This window comes from Coccidioides posadasii, chromosome 3 (genome assembly GCF_018416015.2).
Source record: "Coccidioides posadasii str. Silveira chromosome 3, complete sequence".
Taxonomy (NCBI): Eukaryota; Fungi; Ascomycota; class Eurotiomycetes; order Onygenales; family Onygenaceae; genus Coccidioides; species Coccidioides posadasii.
In genome coordinates this window covers 3,090,743-3,112,914 of record NC_089409.1, presented here as the reverse complement: position 1 = coordinate 3,112,914, position 22,172 = coordinate 3,090,743, and the positions used below count along the sequence as shown (strand labels likewise).

Sequence of the window (22,172 nt, the reverse complement as noted above, 5' to 3'; positions counted from 1 at the left end):
GTAATTAAATAAATCATTAAATTACAAGCATATAGAAGTGCTTAAAGCACTGATAGTTATCTGCTACCTGTCTATTTTAATCAATTGCTTTGAGATAAATGCATTTAATCTTATCATTATGCTGCTTGTGAAATTAATTAACCCAGTTGATCCCAACATCCTCTCCTGTCATCTCTTGTACAATATTTCATAGGATCTGAGGTGTAATGGCAAGGCTGCAGCTAGAGAGCTTGTTTATATAATTCAGGAGCTCTGCCTCCTGTATATCAGAGAGCTTTTTCTTATATCAGGAGGCTGCTTCATCCTGAGCAAGTTGCAAGTCTTTATATCATCAGTACAGGGTCTCTCAGTTAACTGAGTACTTTCTCACAGTTGCAGTGTAATTTGGGGTCTCTTGTAATTCAAGATCTTCAATTGCAAGCCTAATTGAGGCATTGTTGACCATGTTGTCACATATTGAATGTTGAATGTTGGAGGAATTTTGGTGGTGGAAGATTTGGCTCATTTAGTGGTGTGGCTCGCTTAGTGGTGAACTACCTTATTACAACCCGCTTTGCATTCAAATGCGTTGAGCTCCTAGCCAACTATGATCAATCGTCTAATTCAAGCTAAGCAGGGCTTGGTCTTAGCAAAAAGAAGAAGAAAAGCCCTAACGGACTCTCTCGAAAATAATCACCTAACAAAAGGATACTGAAAGCTACATGAATCGCATTAGCCACGCCGCTATTCCATTTCCAGGCAAGGATAATGCAGTTTGTGACATCGCAGCCCAGAATCTACCAAAGAAGTGAGGCTTTCCAGGGCCCAAAGCCAGAGAACTGCAACTAACAATGAGGGTAGCTATTGGACAGGAGGCGATGATTGGTCTCGCGACTTTGCTTTCTGAAAGCGTCAAGTTGACCAGTGCCGTTGCTTAATACCTTGCTTTCAAAGTGGAAACCTTGCCATGTTGCAACTGATCAGCCTTCACAGCGATCCATCAGTTAATAACGCATGCCAGATCGAATATCAGCAATCGTTGTTTAGGAACCTTTAATACGCGACTATGGCTAGTGATATAGATTTATTTGATTTTCAGGGGCAAATGTAAACATCGATATTCGATGTAGGCGATCATGTTTCGAGGTATTTTCGAAGAATAACCCTTCATACAAATGTTCAGGGTCTACAGCAACCATGGTGCGACTGAGCACAGCTCTCGAGAGGTAAAGTGGAATCAGATGCAATTGTTACTTGCATTCTTTTAGTCCCGGCGGGCGGACAATTGTTCGCATATTGGAGACAGCAGTGTTACCGGCCCTTTGTTGACGCCGCCCAATCTACATTCGGGATAGGTACGGATTGATAGCCGTATACTCCGTACTCCAATCCTGGAATGATCCTGGCTCCACGTCTGAAAATATGGTGAGAGGCAGAAAAAATATTGTAGAATCGCCAACCGTTTGGGATTTCGCGTTTGTTCTTGGCGGCCCTTCCCCGCACTCAAATAGACCGCACCGAGGATGCGGTTAAACCTGCGGGGAACCCGGGCCCCTGCCTTGGTTCAAACGGTCGCTGGGTCACGGAAATCAGAGAATCGAAGAACAGGACTTTACCGACAATTCCATAACGCAACGTTAATACCCAATACGGACTCTATCCGTTCTGTAGAACATACCATAATTATATACTCACGTACAGGACAACTGAATAACGCTTTCGCATCCGGAGTACCCGTACATGGCCCAAAACATGAATTTCGATATCCCACAAGATTTAACCAAGTACATTGGTTCTCTCGATAAGTTTATCCAAGACACAATACTGCCTTTGCAGCAATCCGACGATAATAATCGTTTCTTTGATCATCGTCGAGAATATTCACGGACAGACTGGGATAATGGGGGCATACCACGAAAAGAATGGGACCAGCTTCTTGGTATGTGCCCACAACCCTAGACTCACCTTCATGCTACAATGTTTGACATGCATTGCGACGCAGCGAAAGCTCGAGCTCTGGCCGATAAGGCGGGCTTCTACCGCTTTGCTCTGCCAAAAGTATACGGTGGACAAGCCAATCCGAGCTCAAACCTCTGGATGTGCGCAATTCGGTATCATTTGGCTTCCCACCCCATATATGGTGGTGGTGTATCGCTGGCGAACGACCTGCAAAACGAGCACAGCGTGGTGGGTAATTTCCCAGATGTGCTCATGATTCACCACTTTGGGAATGAGGAACAACGCCGTACACTCATTCCCGCAAGGCTTCAAGGTCACTTCCGCACGACCTTCGGCTTAACAGAGCCAAAACATGGAAGCGATGCTACATATATGGAAACGAGGGCCCGCCCGGCTCGCGGGGAATATCCACCGCAATCTGGGCATATGGTGGACGGATTTGTCCTCGACGGAGCCAAGAAGTGGCAGAGCGGTGCGCATCATTGCACTCATATGCTGATCTTTGCACGGACATCAGGCAAGCCGGGCTCCTCGCGCGGAATCACTGCATTTCTAGTTCCGAGAAACACTCCTGGAGTTGAAATCGTTAGCTATGAATGGACGTTTAACATGCCTACAGATCATGCCACAATTGCAATTGACTCTGTATTTGTCCCACGTTCTGCGGTCCTTGGGGAAGTAGACGCAGGCCTTGCCATTGCACAAACATTCGTTCACGAGAACAGAATCCGCCAAGCAGCGTCCTCATGTGGTGCAGCCAAATTTTGCCTTGATCGGTCAATCGAATATGCTCGATCCAGAAACGTTTTTGGAAAGGCGCTGGCAGAAAATCAAGCCATCCAATTCCAAGTGGTCGAGTTGATGACTCAAGTGGAGATGTTACGGCTTCTCATTCTTCGAACGGGATGGGAAATGGACAAAATTGTTGCAGAATGTGGGGGCCATGCAGACGGCCCTGTTCCCACGGGAAGTAAGAAGCCGTGGGTTGAGATCGAGAAGAGGCTCAGCGACAAAGTTGCAATGTGCAACTACTGGGCAAACCGGCTGTGTTGTCAGGCAGCTGATCGGGCCATACAGGTATGCAACGTTTCTCCATTTTTTTTAATCCGCAATTGGGTACAGCTTTCTAGCGAAAGCCTCGTTGCACTCGTCTAGAATAGTACTGATACTAGTAGATCCACGGCGGTAACGGGTATTCTCGCCACCAGCCTTTTGAGCATATCTATCGACATTTCCGCCGTTATCGCATCACTGAAGGGTCTGAAGAAATCCAAATGCGCAAAGTCGCCGCGTACATCTTCGGGTACTCAGGACCGAAGAGGGCTGAGTTTGAGAAAGCTCAGGAGCAATCGAAACTTTAGGCTTGAAATGTAGTTCTGCGATGGAGGCTGGGGACGGAAGGGTAGATAGGTGTAATGTATTCCGCTAGACAAGATCAAAAGGGAATCAAATAAATTTACCCTCTACTCCGTACCTCCCAAGAAAAAGCCAAACCAGTTGTAGCGAGAATGTCCAGGCGTGCTTGGTGGAGGAGAAAGCTGCAGAAACAATCACGTGAAACCGCGTTGATTTGGCGATGGCTTTTCTCGGAGGACTAACGCGTCCCCGAACACGAGTCTTTAACTTTGAAGGGATGTGATTGCGAGAAAGCGGCCGGGAGTGCCAGAGATCGAAGCAATCGTGACTCATGCAGTCGTATTTAATTTGTCAGTTGAGCATTCAGCTGTTCATATCTCGATTCGGTGGCCCGGGCAAGGCCATGCTTAAAAGGACTTCGAAATCCCTCTTCAGGGCTGCAGCAAGAACACTTGTTTGGCCAAGGACACAGGTTATAATCAATTCAAACTCTCATTTTATTAAAAGAAAAATCAAATCTCTAGAATATCGATAGAAAAAAATGGCCAACCCAAACCCGCTCAATGCGCGTGCCATCCACCTTCGCTCACTTCATAAACCTGGAGACCCTCTGGTGCTTTGCAACGTCTATGACGGTGCCACCACACGCATTGTGCTCAAACACGGCGGCGCCAAAGCCCTTGCGACGAGTAGCTACGCTGTAGCTGCTGTGAGAGGCAAGCGGGACGAAGACCTTGACCCCGACATGCTCATTTCTGCGGCCCGTGATATCGGTAACGTAATCAACGAACACGAAGTTTCACTAAAATCCGGTAATGGCAACGCTGGCATGATCCCGCTTACCATTGACATGCGTGACGGCTGGGGCGACCGGCTAGAATATGTGGTGAGAGGACTGATCGATGCGGGCGTTGTGGGGTGTAACCTCGAAGACGAAGATGCCGAGACGGGCAAACTAATGAGTTGCGACGAGGCAACTGCACGTGTTCGAAGGGTTGTGAAAGAGGCCGAAAGGCTTGGGGTTCCGGACTTTGCGATTAATGCAAGAACGGATGTTCTAGGTCATGGTGGGACTATTGATGAAGCGATTTGCAGAGGGAAAGCTTATCTCGACGCCGGAGCGACCTGTGTATTTGTTTGGGGCGGTTTGGGAGGTAGAGGTGTGTCTGGAGCTGAAATTCTGAAGCTGGTCGAAGCGTTGGATGGACGATTGAATGCCAGATTAAAGACTGGACCGGGATATTTGACAATTCCCGAATTGACGAAGATGGGCGTGGCCCGGATTAGTTTGGGCAAAGAGTTGCATGATATTGCGATGATGGCATATAAACAGACTGTCACTCAGTTATTAGCAGGATAGTTACATGTCTACATGTAGAAAGTCAGTAGGTTCATCGGCGCAGGCGAAGTAGCAGCTCCGAACTAGTGAGTGTTGATATTTTGCAATGATGTCCTAGTTAAAAACAAAGCCAACCCCACAGGATGAAATCCTATATTAAATCTGTTTCATTGGTAACCACTTGGCTCCAGGATTGCATAAAATCATAATACAGAATATGGTCAGAAGAAATATGCCCAACGAGAGATCACCACGTCCACCATTCTTAAAGCCACCCGATGATATCTGTTCATGCACTAGTTTCTTTGGCTTAGAAGATTGCGGTCGCGTTGGCATGGGAGCTCACACCAGCTGGGGCAAGCAATAGTTAGCAGTCTGATGCAGCAGTGAGGGGGACATTTGATGGACATCACGACTTACAAGGAACGTTTGCAGGAGCACTGGTCATAAAAAAGACCCAGCGCTTTGTCTCGCGGCATTTAGCAGCAAGTCTTTCAAGATCCCACATTTCGCCCAATGGCATTCCCCAGAGAGCTAAAATATATTCGTGGAGATAGTATTCTTTTGATGTAGGCCATCTTTCAAACGCAGGAGCATCACCGACAACAGCCGAAAAGTAGGAGTCATGCAGCCAGTCAAGAACGGCATCTTCTTGAGCCACACCGGCATACCTCTGTTCGTCCGCATCGCCAATGACATGATGTCGAAGGGCTAATTGGGTGCGTTCTTCAGGGGAACGTTGATAGTAAGCATCGACGAAGCCAGATCGAATCATCAAGATGTCGCCAACTTTGATGTCACCGCCTTGAGCTTCGGGCCGGATATCAATACCTTGGGCTTTGCCGCACTTGTATAGATCATCGAACGTGATGCCATGGGAAGCGTAAGGATCATATTTGATACCATTGGCATTAGCATACGACCAATAATCGAGAAGAACACCGCGTCCAGCAATGCCATGGTCAGCCCAATGATGGATACTGCAGTTATGGTTTGCCTCTGGTCCTAGGATATCCTTTCCTTTGGTCTGCAAGTACATTAATGAGATTTTTATAGGTTAGACACGGATCAAACTGGGAAGACTTACTCCATTATAGAATGTTTGTGTGGGCAGGTGTGCAAACTATATAGGACGTGGTTAAAATCGAAGTGCTTGATGGACGTGCCCAACCGACATACATGTCTAAATCCATCCCATTGTGTGCCACTCTGAGTGTTGAGTTCGTATTTATCGTCATAGGCAATATTCTCGGTGAGAGTCTTGATGGTATGAACGAATTTTTCTCGGCCAAAAGCCGGAGTCTCCGGCACGTTAAGGGGTAGACTGATCAGAGGTTAGCAAGTGTGGGTGAGCACGGCCATTACTTGCAGGGCTTTACTTTAAAGGCACTAGTTCTCCGGTCTTGATTTCAGCAGCGGCATCCTTGACGCGTGCTGGGGTCAGGAGATTAAGTCTTCCAAGCTGGAAAAAATATCAGTCAGTATATGCAGATAAAGCTCTATCACTGACCAATAGAGGCACCACAACTCACATAGTCATCTTTTCCCCAAACCCAAGCAGCACCTTCTGGGGCTCCTGGAATAGATGGTAAATTCTTACGCGTAGGCAGCTTGGTGTACTCGGGATGCCAGGGGAGCTCGTCGGCGGACTTTGAGGCACCCAAGAGGCCTGTTGTTTGAGCTAGTCTCTCTTTGACAGAAGACATTGGACTTTGATATTAGACACTAGCAACTAAGGGGGACGGGGCTCTAGAAAAGGTGATGATGCAAAGAAGATAAAATGAGGACGAGGTCAAGAGAAAGTGAATTGGAAACCACCGATAGATATACCATCCCGGCAAGCTGGTTGATGCACTCAATTAGAGCTCGCGTAGTAGGTTCAAGCTTGACGACCCCCGCATTTCTTGCGGGCTGAATTTCATTGACCTCTCAAGGGTTGAAACAGCTCGGTTAATAGTTCGAGTGCATACCGAAGCGGAGTCGATGTCATGTAAGTACCATGGTCTTAGAAATCCGGAGATCTGGCTGCAGAGAGCCGCTGCACCGAACAGTGAAATGAGACGCCGACGAGTGCCTCCTTTGGTATAGCAACTGATGTGTGAAGCGGTGCATGCCCACCATTACTCAAAAAGTCCGAACCATCCGTTTGAAGATGGCCAAATGCCCTGAATATCCAATTGGGCATAATCGAAGGATGGTGTTTGTGTTACCCGAGGTATGGGATGGTTGTGTAGGTTCCCAGAAATGTCAGCGCCTTCGTCATCTCGTTGAGAGACGCCGAAGATTATTACGGGGACGGGCTTTTAGGGCGCCACCAGTGTAGAGTGGCGACGGGTATACGGATGGTCAGGCGCTTCTCTTCCGGACAAATGAGTAATATCGAGAAGTGCAATCCCCGGTGGATGGGATTGTTGGCCAGTTTGCAAGCATGCCACGTTTCTTCATGAGTTACACCTGCATAGCTGCAGCTCAACAGCATAATATGGCTATGGCAACGATAGAAGCATTTGGGAGGACGTTTATTTGAGAGAAGCTTTATACGTCGGAAGCCGGAGAACATATCTGCGTATGGGTCGATGTTTTAAGAACGATGAATAAAACTGCTTACATTCAAGGCTAGTCTTCCCCGCTTCTAGTAGTCTTCATAGTCGCTGACTGCATAAGACTATAATGAATAATAATAATGATCCCCGCTTCTAGGGAGAACTGTAAAGTTAAACCAGCGAGCTCAGGCAAGTGTGCTCGTTAACCTCGGCATGACTCGAGCAGTTGGCCAAAAAAAAAAATATATAACAAGCAGCATTGGCAGGGAGAAGCTTTCTTCACCGCACGAATGGCCCCTTTACTAAGTTAGTTACTTTTTACAGGCAGTCAAGGCCGCTGACAGGTTCCAGGATAACATCGAACGTGGTTTCACTCCCAACCGACAGAGGCCCATAGATGGTTAATTTCGAAACAAACAGCCGCTGGCAGATATCTCGAAAGACTTTTTTTTATAACACGCCGTGTGCAGATACATACGTACAAGGCAGATAAAGTAAGATAATTGCCTCGCTCGTAGTCAAAGAATGCTGATATTGCATGTAGACGTTAGCTCTATTAATGTCTATGCTCCATGCTAAAACGCGTTAACTAGCTATTCTGTCTTCGTATTAACAACATATTGACCTTCTTCGAGGTGGCCTGAGCCCTTCACCGAGTAGACGCCAAGATCACCCGGCGCAGCATCGTCGACCATCACTGGCGGTCCCTTGAACACTTTGCGCGCGCGCACGAAATACCACACCACGCTGATTGTTGCAAAGCCCGCAAACACAACGCTCGCATAATTCATTGACGATGCCGTAACGGGCAGTGAGACTGGCATACAAAAGAGAGCAACGGCTAGGCATATCCAAAGGATAGTTGCAATATTAATAGCATATCCGAATCTACCCAGCGAAAATGGAGCGTCCCTTAACATCTTTCGTCGTCGAACGACCGAGATCAGAATTGGTAGGCCATAGGAGGTAGACAGGCAGATGGTTGCGACACCGGTGAAGGAGTTGAAAGCTGCAGAGGATCCGAAATAGATCAATCCCAGGAGGCAGTCCACAAGTGTCGATAGGACTATCCCCATCAGTGGAACGTCCAGTTTGTGATTCACTTTCCGCCAAATTCTTGATGCGGGAATGGCACCGTCACGAGCGAATGCATACGTGCATCGACTAGCTGCCGTCAATGCACCAATGCCGGCAAAGATCTGGATGCCAAGGATCAGGAAAAGCATGCCGAAGCCTCCAGCAGCAGATCCGGTCACAGTCTTGAACAAAAGACCGATTGGCTGCCCGTTTGCCACCTCCAGGAGCATTTTCACAGGCGGAAGGACAAAAAGAATTGTAATTAAATACGCCAGACCTGTTATCCCCGCGGCAACAACGGACAGGACGATTGCCTTGGGCACTTCGCGGTGAGGATTTTGGGTCTCTTCGCACATCGCGGCTACCATTCCGTAACCAGTCAGAGTGTAAGCCGGTTGAAGTAAGCCAACAAAAAAGGCCCATCCCGAAGGCCTGTGAGGAGCGTCAGCCGGTTCCAAAAGCTCAAAGAAGTCAAGGCTTGCTTTAATTATAAGAGCCCGCCAGGGATGATCCATACCAGCCACTAGCTGAAGCATCGTAGTGGGTGAACACAAATTCTGCGCTTCTTCGTGTTTTCGCCATCGAGAGTAGCGTTGCCATGAGGATAATGACGCTTGTGGATGTCCAATATATGCAGATCTTGTTAATCAGGTCTAGGTACCGGGAACCAAACACGTTGATCAACGCGCATATGAGCATCAGGGCCCAAAAGGTGAGAATCGTCTGCCATTCGTTCGGCACATATTCCTCATTCCATAGTGATATGGCGCTTAGGATCAACTGAGCACCGCCAAAGTTTATACTCAACGTTACAGTCCAGTTTCCAACCAGGGTCAGCCAGCCGTCTATAAAGGACATCATTGGCGCCCACTCTCTTGTCGACAGCATTGCGCTCCAGTAATATACACCGCCTGCCGTGGGATATACGGAACAGATTTCGGCTAAGGATGAAGCAATCGCAATCGAAATCAGCGTAACGAGGATCCATCCCCAAATGATTGTCACAGATTGTCCGTCAGTCAGGGTGATGTATAGGGTTGTGCTTAACCCGTAAGGAGCAGCGATAATCGCAAAGGACCTAATGATCGTACGAGGAACAGCAAATTAGCGAATGGGTCACAAACCCTGCGCGGATAACCAAAGGAACGAATGTGCATACAATCCTAGGACACTCAACATGCTTAGATTTCGAGGCAGTTCACTTTTGTAGCCCATCCTCGCGAGGGCCTCATCGGCATTTGCGTTTGCCGACGCCCCCTCCATCTTCGTTCCATCCTTCGTCGCAGTGTCTTGCCGCATGCTCTTTACCAAGGCAAGGATTGAATCGCACTTTTTAACGATGCCCGAGGATGTTATGGTATATTTTTGGTTTTGGGACCTGCGCGCACGCAGTTGCTCGTGTGGAGGAAGTGTAACTAACAAGCCGACGGCACGGTCGGGAATGTGGGTGGCAGTTCTAGCTCCCTGAACCTTGTTTCTGCGTGCACCGGGATCAGAACACTGTTGATAATCTCTCTGAACCCGGCGGTAGGGCTAGATCGCCCTATTAAGTAGTGATTTATTGTCCGGCCAGGGGTTCAGAGTTGCTTTACGCGGGAAACCTGACAGAATGCGCACAGGGGAGAGAGTGGTAAAAATGCGGAGAAGCGGCAAATTCCATCTCGTATCAACATCCCCACGTTGAAGGTTCGGGGCTGTTCTTGGGCCTGGAAGCTGCGCACGGCCACGGTTTGCCATTAGACCGACCCCGGAGGGACCCTTGGTTCGTTCGGAGGAGTGCGAGCAAATACCGGGGTGGAACCGGGGTAGCTGATCACTGCTTGGGTGTTGAGCAGCAAACTTGCTGCCATTTTCATTGTCCAATGCTCTTGAAGGTACTCCGTATGTCCGCCGGTTTTCTGGAAACCTTCCAAGTACCGACACAGTTCACTAACTAACCTACTCCGTAGTTACCTGGTCGATTTATTTCGGGAGTTGAGTGGCATCCCGGGCGACAAACTCGGGATCATTCCGTCAACCCAAAACGTTGCTCTTGTCCGAGCCACGCGCTAAATCCAATAACATTTCGAGTTCGCGCGACTCAAAGCCCAAATACAAATACTACGGAGCACAGCGAGCCCCAAGCTACCGAACCGACTTGCCTCAGCGGAAGCCGCGGGAAGCTAAGCTACCTCACTGGCGTTTTTCACATGAAGGAGGGAGGAGGGAATGTAAGTCTTGTATGGTTTGAGCTACGGAGTACGAGTGCATCGTCAAGCATTCCAACCCTTTTTAAGGTAATTAAGCTTAAGGAAAGGGAGGGGGCCTTTCCGTCGGCTTTGGAGATCTGGGGATGCTTGAAGGTCCGCTCACATGCAGTTCGGTCGCATGCATGGGACTCAAAGGAAAGTAAGATAAGGGCGGCTTGACACCTCATTGGATGAGGACGGTCTCCAAGCTTGTTGCCATCCAGCTGGTTTCGTGTCGTGAACTCTCCCAGGCTGCTCCAGCGAACTAAGCCATCTAACTACGGAGGAGGCCCGGAAAATTAAACCTAACCAGGCCTAATTCGTCAGTTCGCCAAGCGTCAAGGTCAGGTATTATCGCATCAACAGTTTTGGAGACATCGGTCTCTTCTAACGCGTTCTTGACTGCAGGACAAGGAATTTGATCCTTTTGTCCTTCTCGCGTTGCGCAGTTAGTTAGTTACATCCTCGGGTACAATCGACTAACTAACTAGTTAATGAAAGGGCAGGCTATTTTTGGGTTGTGTTTAAGCCTTAGCCCTCACTCTCTCGCGAGATTATTTGACCACGAAATATTTTTTGTTTACGGAGTACAAGTCCTTAAATGTTATTTCCTTCTCTAAGGACGATGATACCCTTCAAGTAATTGCAGTTGGCTCCACGAGCAGCTTCTAGATCAATCGAGTTGGCCGTCTCCAACTCCCAAGGTATAGGCCTCAATAAAAGCTCAACGCCTTTTATTGAGTTTTGGAGAGGAAGCTTAATGCACCTGCAACCAAAGAAGACATGCCAATTTGCATTGTGCGCAGCACGTCTGGAGCAAAGAAAGCGGAATGATTACCCGGAATGTCTGATAGCGTTCCATTCTCCTCCGCTTCTTCCCAAATCTCCGCTGCAGTGCACCCAACAAACCAAAAGCAACAAGGTCTTCCAATCGAAGTACCCAAAACCGTGAAATCCTCGCTTGCATTGGACCTAGGCCACTCTGCCGTAAAGTCGGGTGAAAAGAGCGAACCGAACGTCTGCTGCACCTTCTGCGTCACGGTTGGATCGTTGATCGTAAGAGGGAACTGAAGAGTCGTTTCTATTTGAGGGGCCTGGATTGCACCGCTAGCCTCTCCTTCTGCCTTGATAATTCGATCGATGGACGAGAGGACTCTTTTCCTCGTATTCTCGTCGGTGGTCCTCACGTTCAGTTGAATTTCAGCCTGTTCGGGAATGATGTTTGCGGCGTTTCCAGCGTTAAAACTACCAACCGTCACGACAGCAAATTCCTGAGAGACATTGATTTCTCGACTGACTATTGTCTGCAGCCGGACAACTGTGCTTGCAGCCATCACTATCGGGTCAATTGTTCGATGTGGCATAGAAGCGTGCCCTCCTCTACCGGTGAACGTTACTTTGAGACAATCCGAAGCAGCCATCACCGTTCCTGACCTCATCCCAAACCGACCAGCTCTCTGTGGCAAGATGTGCTGCCCGAGTAAAACGTCAGGCTTGGGAACCTTGTCGTATAAACCATCGTTGACCATGCGTATAGCACCGTTTCCCAATTCTTCAGCGGGCTGATAGATAATGACCAAAGTTCCGGACCATTCTGACTTCGCTGACACTAAGATATCTATTGCAGCAATCAGACATGCCATATGCATATCATGCCCACAAGCGTGCATTGTGGGCTTTTCTACTCCATCAGTTTCGTCCCTCACGACATTCTTACTCGCGTAAGGAAGATTCGTTTGTTCTTTAATCGGCAGGCCATCTAGCTCAGACCGTAGAAGAACGGTCTTGCCATCACCGTTGCGGAAGACAGCGGCAATACCGGTGCCGCCGATGTTCTCAAATACTTCAAGGCCAGGAACACGGCGGAGTCTAGCTGCAATAGTCGCCGCGGTTTTATACTCTTGGTGGGATAACTCCGGATAGGCGTGGAGGTGCTTGTAGAGCTCTTCATAGGGCGCAAAATCTACCTCATGATGGCGGATAAGGTCGCCGATTTCCGTAGGGGTGAACTCGGGCATGATATATATAGATGCACTGGACCTTCCTGAGGAGGATTATATGTATGAAACCTGCGAGTGAGCAAAACTTTTGAAAGCAAATATCACATTGAATGGGGATCGGAAAGTTGAGCTAGCTATTTTACAGGTTCGTTAAAACACACTGTGCTGCTGGACGTGTGGGCAGTTGGATTTATGCGAGGGGCTGCCGCAACCCCGCCTTTCAGCAGCACAGGGCATTATCCCGCTGGTAATTAATTATTGGGCAAAAGTCACTAACTACTCACTCCGTCACGCCGCTTGTATGTAACTAACTCACTGATACGGCTGGTACTGGACCGAGCCAGTTGTACGTCTAACCAAAACGGGCTAGTTTGAACATCTTAATTTGACCCGCTTTCGGTCCGATCAACTTGAACTTCAGTCGAAACTGACAGGAGACATCAAAGAAAAAGAACGGACAAGTCCAAGTTTCTGATCCGATCAGTCCACCAGCTTAGTTAGTTAATAGACACAAGCCGCCCATAGTTAGCATTCGACCTGCAAAATTATGAAAACCCACTGAGACTGTCAAGTTGTCTTCTAAGCCGCTCGACTGGTGACACGCCACTCCTGTACCATTCATATCCTCGACCAACGGCCGGATTGCTCTGCGCCCATTTGTTAATATTGGTTAGAATTTTTTCTTTATTGAGCTTGAAGTGCGCCTTGACGATATTACCCCATACTCCGTTAAGCCTTTGCTGTTTTTCCAACCATGCCAGCATGCCGTATTCAATAGTCAAAGGTTGGATCTTCTGGATAGTCATCTGTGCTTCCCTGTCAGCTCTCCTTCCAACCCTGTTAGTGTTTGCTGGTTCATTCCTGAATGGATCTTCTGTGAATATCATTGCCTGGATGCTAATAAGCACGGAGAGAATGGTGGACTTTCCAGGCTGCCATTGCGCTGCGGCGTCTCCTTCCCTCCATGTACCGAGTAGCGAGAGGCAAACTGGGTTTACATGTCAGCTTTGAATCAGGTATACGAACGGGATCATTCCTTAGCTTTACAACATACCTTTCCCGTCTGGGTGGAGATTTGGATTAAGCTGACCTCTGCACTCCTGAGCGGTGCGGCATGCCATGATAGGCGGCTCTTTTGGATAAGTTTCTTTGCACAGCAAATCGAAACTGGAACTCAGAGACAAGAATGAGTTAAAAAGGTAATCCGGTGAAGCAGTTAGATAGGGCTACTCACTCAAAGAGACCATACCCATACGGGCTGTCCGGTGGTCCCATGATAAGACACCGCATCAAATCTGGGCGACTCTCGCTTGCTTTAACATATATTCCCACTGGAAGTGACGTTGCCATATTGGCAAGTTCCACCATCAATCGTTTTATCCGTCCTTGCGGTGAGTACATCATGCGTGATGCGAGGGTGTTGAACTTATGGCCCTGATCCAAAATGCTCTCATCTCGCATAAGGCAATACTGTTGATGATATTCCGCATATTTATCTACTGTCTGAGGATCGTTGACAGTCTGGTTTCTCCTCGGGGCAATGATTGCATAGACGTCAGTTATCTCTTCGCATATATCAAGCATATTTTTCCCTGCCCTCGACGTCAAACCCTCACTCTCCCTCGTACCTAATATGATATCGCTCTGTCTGGCCAGCTTTCGCAGTCTTTCAGCCACTGAAGGTATGGTCTCACCCAGAATCAAGACCCGATTGCCTCCATGGTCGTGTGCAGTTGATCTCAAAGTGAGAGACTCCAACCCAGAGGTTTGACGCTTGTGGTGGCGGAGTGTTTGGACAAGTGAAACTAACTCAGGATGAGCACCCAGCTTCTTGACAAACTGAAATGCAGCCGTGTAAACTTCTGCGCGTGATGTGATATCCTCCAACGAGTCGTTGCGTAACAGTTCCGCCAACTTGTCAATTAGAAAGCTGAGCTGGAGCATCCCTCGAAGTTCTGGCGACAAATCTTTATTCGCAGTGCTTGGTGTCAGTTCTTTCACCACGTGAAATGTTACAGTTAAAAACCTATCAGACTTTGAATCCGAGCCATGGAACTCGATGGGGCGTGATAAAGCTGACGGAGGTCCGCCAGGCCCACCATGGAACAAATTCGCCCAGGGATTATAGTTACCACGGTCAGCGTATCCGATGCCCCTTGAATCTTGAGTGTCGCTCGCCCCTCTCCTGGGCAAGCGCCTTCTCAGGCCTGGGCCATCGGAATTCGAGCTGGATGCTTGGAATTCCAACTCAACTTGGTCATACCTAGCCAATAATGCCCACATTCCAAGCATCCTTCCTTCGCGGCAACACCAATCGACATAATACCCGTTAATTTGATGAGGCTGCTTGTTTCTGCGTGGCCTGTGGCCGCAACCAAGGCAGGTGAGGACTCCACACTCGGGGCAAGTCGCAGAGCAAAAAGTAGCGGCGTTTTCGGGGCGATTATTTGCTCTCTGAGACCAGTTGCGGATCCAATTCCTTGCTGAAAACCCGTCCGTCAGACCTGAGCCGCACTTATGGCATTTTTTTGCCATTCGTGCTGCGGCGAATACCTGAACGGTGTCGAGGCTTTGCTGGATGTCTGGAGGATATCCTGTAAGCTGAGAAGCATTGGCACTTCGTGGTATGTGCATATAATACTGAGACTGGGCACTAGCGCGGCTGGCTCGCTCGCTCTGGTCATATTGACCTCGACCTTTCCTCCGGTAGAGGGACATGACGGAGAAAGAACGTATAGCGCCGGTGTAAGATCCTCAGGAGAAACAATGTTGATTGAGGTTCGATAGCGGATCTCTTATTTTTTGATGGAGCGAATGCTTTTGTTGTGTATGGCATATAGAGCAAGACCATGAAAAGAAGCCGCACCTGGCGCCTTAAATCTTTGAGATTCTGCACTTTTTGTTTGGCACACGCCATTTTTTTAAGGTGTGAATACCATTGTTATTCACACTGAATATTGAGGCTTGTGGTTTGCCTATGTATGTGCTATGCTAGAAATTTGTTCGTGTGATCAAAATTTCATGTAAGAATGAATACCTTCACCATAGGGTAATTTCCCTCAATTCACTAACATGGGCAGCATTGGACTACTATTCTTATCTGATGCTGCACTAGTCATGATACTGATGCAAAGCTAGGAGGAGTTTTGGGGCACTTTAGCCTAAGAGAAATAATATCTTATTAATGATTATAAAAAGCTATTTATTTGAGAGCTCCTCTTGATTTATATTTTTGTCCATTCAATATCTCAAAGCTACTATAGAACGGGCGGAGAGAAAACAAAGGGAAATATCAAGTGTCGGGAGGTGTTACAAATTCCCTCCACCTTGCCTTAAGAAACAGGCGCTTATTTTCCCACCCATCTCCTTTCCTTCTCGCCTTTCCTCTGTGAGATGCAGCCTCAGGGCAAGGCGATAACGAGAGAAGAGAAGTGAAGGGAAAAAGCAATAAAAGTAAAAACAACCAACGGGTCCCAATACAGATAGGACAAAAGATTCTTATTTAAATTGGGAAAGGGGCGAGGGTACAGACAGGACATGAAGAAGAGGGGCTTTTTTTTATATCGAGGGTGATATCATCATGTATCATCGCACAACAACCTATAGTTAGGGTGCAGTGAGAGGACAGAAGAAGATGAACAAAGGAGATAGGGGATAGAAAGGAGACAACAAAACACCACCCAATATGTGTAAAAACAATTGATACAGGGAAAAAAAAAAAGGAAACAAAGGCCATATACATACGAAGCACACCGTTATTTCAGGGTTCTGAGAGACCGTTCCAACTGGGGTACGTACTAGGACCCGAAGTGGAACGGAGGCTTGTATTATTCATGATTGTATTCCTCCAGATGCAAAAGTGATGTTTACTTGGCATCTGTCCAGCTATCGGTGCACGTTTCCCGAGAACCGTCGCCTATGCACGGAGAGATCGGCATGTAACATGCTTGATGTCGTGAGCCGCGAATATCGTTGAAGTCGCAACAATTATCCATCAAGCGAATGGTTGGATGGCCAGTCAAATAAACAGCGAAACAAGCCACAAGTCTTCGTAGAAAAGAAAACGAGAACGCTTTTTAAGAATTTTGTCATCGAATCATCGTGAAGGTCTTTTGAGGTCATTAACAGTGTCGTCACGCGGGATATTAATGTATCCGATCAAGCCAGCCGCTAGGAAGCCCATAGGACGCCGGAATTTCTATCATACCATGTACTGGTATGGTCGCAAGGCAGTCAGGAAACAAAGTAAGCAAAAATTGTCGTGCTATTAGAGTATAGAAGGATTCAAGGGGCGTATAAATTTCAAGCGGGGCGATTCCGTTAACTGTGGTTGAACACATCTGGGAATCACCTTGCCCAGGTGATAGGATACCGGGGTGAAGTATCGGTAGAAAGCGAATTACGGGCTGGGATCGGGATACAAATCATCGGGACCATCAAAACCAAAGCCGGCCATGTCCATGGAATGCAGAGAACCGGGGCCCCGCTCGAAGTCCATGTCTGATGAAAGGTAGTCATGCCCGGCAGGTGGCAGATGTGGTCCGAAAAAAGGGCGAGGCTCATCATTATGGGACTGAGTGTCGCCGTCATTCCAAGGAACACTTCGTTGCCAAAAGCGTTGGTTTGTCTGCTGGTCACCGAACAGGTCATGATGATCTTGCAAATGTCTGGGGAGTAACGACGATTCATGTTCTACCTGCGCGGAAAAATCTTGAGGAGACTGGTAATGTATTGCTGTTCTGCTGAAGCTCGATGCCGGAGAATCGGCATGTAGTGTCATGTCAAAGGCCGATAGGTGATGAGGATCAAGGTTCATGGGATCCATGGATGTCGTAGTGACCGGGATGTCCAGGCCTGATACTTGGCTCATTTCTAATCCTGGAGCAATGGATGTGCTTGCGGCCGCCTTCCTCGAGGCGTTAACACTGCCGCAGGCCTGGATGACTTTTTCTTTGTCTTCTTGGGATAACTTGGCAAAGAAATCGGCCGCCGAGTGCTCCTTTTGTGCCAACCGTGGGGGCCCCAGGCCATATTCCTTAATCGCATACTGTGAAAACCCAAATCCAGGGGCGTACGGCGAGTTGTAAACGGAAACGGACTGGCGTCGCGAGCCGTCGAAATTTCCCCACATCGCAACGCTGGACGAGAAAACACGAGGGTCTTTCACCGATGCTCGCTCAGGCTGCTTTCCAGATTTTGTATCATTTCCATAAACCTTTTGGGCAAGGTCGACAATCGCAAAGCGAAGCATCCTTAAAAGATGGTCGACTTCGTCTGCTTTCATATTCAATGGCTGCAAGGGAAGCAACCCGTTATTGGATTTAGGCCTAATCATCGACTCTGACATAGCCTTCTTCAACTTCTCCATTCCGTTTTTTGGCACCGTCAAACCATCGCCCAAGAGAATCTGAGCCACAAAATCAGGGTCGACGATGATGTAGCCCGCGCCAGCATTGGCATGTTCCGTGATCGAAGCAAGAAGACGACGAGCCGTTAGAAGCTGCATCCCTTTGTTTTCTCTGAAAACTGGGCCTGGCATATCGGAAGTAGATGGCAGTTGGAGTTTCTGAGTCATGATAGGGCGTGTAGGGACGGGAGGAGCAGGTGCGGCAATGCGTGCCCCGGAGGAGAATTTTTGTTGGTTCGATGAATAAGTGTTGGGGTGAGATGTAGCCATAGCGGGCGCTCTTAACGACTTTACGCTCTCGAGGAAGTTGGAACGAGGGTTATGGACGGAACGTGCTGGGTTTTCGGTGTATTGCGCACGGCACTCCGTGGATGTTTTTCCAAGATAATACCAGATTTGCTCAGGTTTGAAAACGTCGACTCTGCTGGTGTCTGAGTTAAAGGGAGGTTTGACGCAGGAGAACTCGGCCCATTGGTAGGGAAGCCACGGGTCCCCGAACGGTGTACCGTGTGAAGGAATAGTTGAAGCTAGGTCTTTCCGAGCCTCCGGCTTTCGAGCTAAGTGCGCCGGGAGCGGTTTAATGCCAGAAGGAAGCGGGAGGAAATTGGACTTCTTCACGATTAATATCCAACGATATGGTAATTCGATCACGTCACTACCAAAAATATTAGTATCACTGCTACCTTTTGTTCCCTTTTCTTTCTCCAGCGCATAAATGAGCAACAACTTACCCTCGCGGAAGCACTTTCAGCAACAACGCGCGCTCCTCCGGTCGGTTTTCAAGCACAACCGCGCCATTGATCTCTTTATCAGCCTGGAATTGTATTAAATCCCCAGGGCGTAACTTCTTGGCCGTTTCTGTGATCTTGAAATCCATATCCATACTTTCCGGCGACTGGGACCCAAGTCGTTTTGGTCGATGATATTTACACTTGAGATCAACTCCCGGTACAGTGTATTCGCACCCGTCGTCCGCAGTAACAGAAATTTTGCCAAATTCAACCTGCACACCAGCGAGAAGTGCACATGTTGGATGATACGCCCTAGCGCATTTACCATACATGCACTGGAAGCAAGCCCCTTTCACTTCTCGGCAAAATAAACACTTCAGACCCATTCTCGCCTTTGGTATCTTATCGACATCACATACGACTTCCTTGCCGGACTCGTCTTTGAGAATGGAAGTCTCCTCGATGTAAAGAGCACATCGCCTATGGGCATTATACAGGCCGTCTTCAGTAGGCAGCAGTTCCTCATAATCCAAATTATTAGGACACAAGATGCACGGAACCTTTCTTGGGCCATCTAGATGCAACTTGACGCGCTTCGTTTTGGACTCGCCGCTATCGTGCTTTCGCTTTTTGCGGGGCCCAGATTTCTCAGGAACGCTGCGAGGGGGAGTGAGTAGGTCGGATGCGCCTTCAAACTGATCTTCCATCTCGTCATAGTACTCCGGAGTAGCTTCTCCACATAATTTCCTTTCAATTTCTCGGATATCAATCCAGACGCTATCGGCTTCGCAGTTGCATTTCTTCGCAACTCGCGCATAGTCGAGCCACTTTTCCGTCGCGAAATTCACAGACTCGGCACAATTATAACCTAGATTGAATCCAGAATGGTATCCATAAGGATAAGTAATAACAAACTCGCGTTCATAGTGTACCATCTTATTGACAGTGATCCCATATTGGGATTTGAGGAGGGAAGGAGAAATCAGATAGGTTTTATGACGCAGGAACTGGTCACAGTTTTTTGAATCAGTTGGCCAGATGCCTATAATTGTTAGTAGCTATTGTGTCGTTCTTCAAAAAAAGGCACTCACTTTTCATGGCGGCCTCGAATTTAGGAAGATCCTGTTGAGAGATGCTATACCACTGCTTTGGGGCTCCAAAGTGAATATAGTTAATGCTGTAGAGGTCCACATCCTCTAGATGCCAGGCAAATGTAGCTTTCCACATTCCCAGGTATAGATATGCGGTGTTCACTCCAGGGACTTTCTGACCAAGGATGTCCAGCAAATTGGGTAACTTAGCAACATTCCAGGATGTGACGGAGTCATCAAAAAGGGAACCCGGCATATCTGCACCGTACATGGGGTTATTGTACATGAGGGACTTCCAGTAAGCGGTCTCAAGTTCTTCACAACGCTCCGTGGTGTATTCCTCACTTCCAGAGAGATGGTAGTCAAAGTCCTTGAAAGCTTCCTCATCAATATAATCTGCTGCATCTCCGCGATTATACTTACGTCGCGCGGTAACAGATTTGGGCTGTCTTCCTTTGGGCTTTGGTGCTGGTAAAGATTCTCCCTCACTCAGTTCCTCGGACTTTGGCTCAACTGGGTTGGATTGTGGGGACACGGGAGTCGGTGGCCCTTCCAGTTTCTTTTCCCCAGGGCCGTCAGCTGTTTTTTCCGGCTCATTAGATTTGGAGTTAGGAGGACCAGGTTTCCGCTTTTGCGAGTCAGACCTGTTCGTCTGGCCTCTTGCATTGTTACGTGCGGGCTTCTCCTGGGCGCGCCGTCTCTCTCCACGACGAGCGGGAGGCTGGTGACTCGTCTCCTCGCACAATGCCTTCCATTGGGGCAAATTATAAGATCGTTGCTTTTCAATATTCGCCTGAGTATAAGTTCCATGGGAACCATGGAATTCTTGCATGATAGGATTTTTCACCCGAATGGACTTAACAGATTCTTCCAGTGATGGAAGGGCATCCAACCTGTATAAACATTAGCGAAAAGTCATTGGGCATGCATTGATAAATAAGAATTGCAGTGCAGAGCACGATGCCAGGTGGGCAATATCAAGTCTGATGATACGAGGAGTATTATTGGCCTATGGGGAGACATCGCTGGAGCAATATCAAAAGCACGGGCCAGAATCTTGGTAGTCCAGAATGGCTAGTGGGCAGAAAGCTTTTGAGCTTTTGATGCCCAAAGGAGTTAAAGTAGGTGAATCGTAGGATCCACGCATTGGGGGGAGATTTGAGGGAAGTATTCGGCTCAACGGTAGAGCAGTGGGGGGGGGGGGGGGGGTCGGTCGGCAACAAAGAACGACATGGAAGGGCTCGGCTTCAATGTTGGGTCATGATACGGGCGCTACTCACCATTCCTGTGGCGGAATAACCTTGACCACACCAGATTCCATGCCATATTTGTCGATCTTGTGGATGAACGACTGAAAGTCGCGGAATTGGTCCATAGTCTGTTCAAAAAAAAAAAAAAAATCCCCGAGCAAGGGCGACAATCCATTAGTTTCCACAGCTTTTCAAAGGAGTAAGCGCCGCAAGGAATCGACGACATCGAAATTGTCGGCATTGGGAAGAAAACACTCCCTGGAGAGAATGAACTATACTGTGAAAATCACTCACCGGCTTGAAGATTGGGATCCTGCCGCCGCCGTAGTAGTGGTCGGGCCGGATCTCGTCGTCGTCGACTGAAGCGCCGGAATCGACGTCCATGTCGGATCCTCGAGGCGAGTCAGCACGAGGCGACGGCTTCTCTCCGTCGGCGCTGGCAGGAGGAGTCATGGACGCCATGTCGCCGACGATGACGGGATGTTGTGTATCGATATCCATCTTTCAAAACCAGGACTGCTTTGCTGCCGTCGGCTCCCAGGCGACCGCTGACCAACGGCGAATTTGCGGGTCCCAGCGGCCGTGGGATAAGAGGGGGGCGGGAGGGAGGTGGAGGGAGAGAAAGGGACGGGGGGGGTTGTGAGAGAGGTTAAACGCGGATAGGTCGACGAAGGGGGCACGGAAGAGTCGCAGAGAGATCGTGCCCCTTCTGGGCCGCCGTTTTGGACCTGAGGATTCGATGACAACGGATTCTCGTCTCTGTCGATGAGATCTCCCGTCGAACGAGAGCGAAGGGGAGGTCGCTGGAGGGGGATGGAGTGGATAATGCCGTTCGCTCCTAACCGCAGGTCCTGACTGGGCGAGGGTGAGGTACCAGAAGCGGATCGAGCTCAGCGCTAAACCCGATGTGGTAAGCCCGGTTGCTCGAGACGAAAGGCTGCAGGATCAGATATTCACAGGGATGGAAGAGGATCAGGCATGAATGGACACGCTGGGGGAGAGCAATTGCCTCTGCTCCCTCGGATGCACACAGCAGAAGAGGGTGCTGGCGACGGGGAGAGCGAGGATGGGGTTCACGACAGGCGGTGCGGCTGCGTCTGAAAAACTTCACTTTTGTTTTTGCTTGAGGAAGAGGGAATTTTGTATGGGCAGCGCGGCTTGAGGTACTTCACTGGCCGGGCAGGGATCACGTGGGGCGTCACTAGCGCTGCA

General features: G+C 48.6%; 8 protein-coding genes across 8 annotated transcripts; 2 read left to right on the top strand and 6 right to left on the bottom strand.

Annotated features, from left to right (window-relative positions):
• Positions 1-1,731: 1,731 nt before the first annotated feature.
• On the top strand, positions 1,732-3,299 carry D8B26_005933 (uncharacterized protein; the record flags this gene model as incomplete). Its single annotated transcript, XM_003070046.2, has 3 exons — positions 1,732-1,918; positions 1,982-3,015; positions 3,114-3,299. 3 exons carry the CDS (start codon positions 1,732-1,734, stop codon positions 3,297-3,299), a joined length of 1,407 nt encoding a protein of 468 aa, XP_003070092.1.
• Positions 3,300-3,835: 536 nt separating this feature from the next.
• Positions 3,836-4,654, top strand: D8B26_005932 (uncharacterized protein; the record flags this gene model as incomplete). Its single annotated transcript, XM_003070047.2, has 1 exon — positions 3,836-4,654. The coding sequence occupies one exon, from the start codon at positions 3,836-3,838 to the stop codon at positions 4,652-4,654; it is 819 nt and encodes a 272-aa protein (XP_003070093.1).
• D8B26_005931 (uncharacterized protein) lies at positions 4,148-6,864 on the bottom strand. Its single transcript, XM_003070048.2, has 6 exons — positions 6,166-6,864; positions 6,013-6,095; positions 5,813-5,957; positions 5,721-5,756; positions 5,054-5,660; positions 4,148-4,984 (listed from the first exon to the last, which is right to left on the bottom strand). The coding sequence occupies exons 1-6, from the start codon at positions 6,337-6,339 to the stop codon at positions 4,944-4,946; spliced, it is 1,086 nt and encodes a 361-aa protein (XP_003070094.1). The 5' UTR covers positions 6,340-6,864; the 3' UTR covers positions 4,148-4,943.
• An 855-nt stretch (positions 6,865-7,719) lies between these two features.
• On the bottom strand, positions 7,720-8,683 carry D8B26_005930 (uncharacterized protein). The gene has a single exon (XM_066125040.1). It carries the CDS (start codon positions 8,619-8,621, stop codon positions 7,770-7,772), a length of 852 nt encoding a protein of 283 aa, XP_065981121.1. The 5' UTR covers positions 8,622-8,683; the 3' UTR covers positions 7,720-7,769.
• A 53-nt stretch (positions 8,684-8,736) lies between these two features.
• On the bottom strand, positions 8,737-9,552 carry D8B26_005929 (uncharacterized protein; the record flags this gene model as incomplete). Its single annotated transcript, XM_003070049.2, has 2 exons — positions 8,737-9,331; positions 9,413-9,552. The coding sequence occupies 2 exons, from the start codon at positions 9,550-9,552 to the stop codon at positions 8,737-8,739; spliced, it is 735 nt and encodes a 244-aa protein (XP_003070095.2).
• A 1,451-nt stretch (positions 9,553-11,003) lies between these two features.
• D8B26_005928 (uncharacterized protein) lies at positions 11,004-12,499 on the bottom strand (the record flags this gene model as incomplete). The annotated part of the gene is made up of 1 exon (XM_003070050.2): positions 11,004-12,499. One exon carries the CDS (start codon positions 12,497-12,499, stop codon positions 11,216-11,218), a length of 1,284 nt encoding a protein of 427 aa, XP_003070096.1. The 3' UTR covers positions 11,004-11,215.
• A 527-nt stretch (positions 12,500-13,026) lies between these two features.
• On the bottom strand, positions 13,027-15,375 carry D8B26_005927 (uncharacterized protein; the record flags this gene model as incomplete). The annotated part of the gene is made up of 3 exons (XM_003070051.2): positions 13,716-15,375; positions 13,536-13,648; positions 13,027-13,469 (listed from the first exon to the last, which is right to left on the bottom strand). The coding sequence occupies exons 1-3, from the start codon at positions 15,197-15,199 to the stop codon at positions 13,027-13,029; spliced, it is 2,040 nt and encodes a 679-aa protein (XP_003070097.2). The 5' UTR covers positions 15,200-15,375.
• Positions 15,376-15,715: 340 nt separating this feature from the next.
• Positions 15,716-21,996, bottom strand: D8B26_005926 (uncharacterized protein). The gene is made up of 6 exons (XM_066125039.1): positions 21,918-21,996; positions 21,255-21,856; positions 20,991-21,088; positions 19,711-20,603; positions 18,620-19,661; positions 15,716-18,543 (listed from the first exon to the last, which is right to left on the bottom strand). The coding sequence occupies exons 2-6, from the start codon at positions 21,459-21,461 to the stop codon at positions 16,881-16,883; spliced, it is 3,903 nt and encodes a 1,300-aa protein (XP_065981120.1). The 5' UTR covers positions 21,462-21,856; positions 21,918-21,996; the 3' UTR covers positions 15,716-16,880.
• Between the last annotated feature and the right edge of the window lie 176 nt (positions 21,997-22,172).

What these genes read in the sequence shown, in the direction of transcription:
- D8B26_005931 (XM_003070048.2), bottom strand. Translation starts at nt 6,339, where the DNA reads ATGTCTTCTGTCAAAGAGAGACTAGCTCAAACAACAGGCCTCTTGGGT. An exon ending in TTTGGGGAAAAGATGACTAT is followed by an intron (nt 6,096 to 6,165) that starts GTGAGTTGTGGT and finishes TATTTTTTCCAG; the next exon opens with CTTGGAAGACTTAATCTCCT. An exon ending in TGCTCCTGCAAACGTTCCTT is followed by an intron (nt 4,985 to 5,053) that starts GTAAGTCGTGAT and finishes TGCTTGCCCCAG; the next exon opens with CTGGTGTGAGCTCCCATGCC.
- D8B26_005930 (XM_066125040.1), bottom strand. Translation starts at nt 8,621, where the DNA reads ATGGTAGCCGCGATGTGCGAAGAGACCCAAAATCCTCACCGCGAAGTG.
- D8B26_005926 (XM_066125039.1), bottom strand. Translation starts at nt 21,461, where the DNA reads ATGGATATCGATACACAACATCCCGTCATCGTCGGCGACATGGCGTCC. An exon ending in ATTCGAGGCCGCCATGAAAA is followed by an intron (nt 19,662 to 19,710) that starts GTGAGTGCCTTT and finishes TAACAATTATAG; the next exon opens with GCATCTGGCCAACTGATTCA. An exon ending in CTGAAAGTGCTTCCGCGAGG is followed by an intron (nt 18,544 to 18,619) that starts GTAAGTTGTTGC and finishes TATTTTTGGTAG; the next exon opens with TGACGTGATCGAATTACCAT.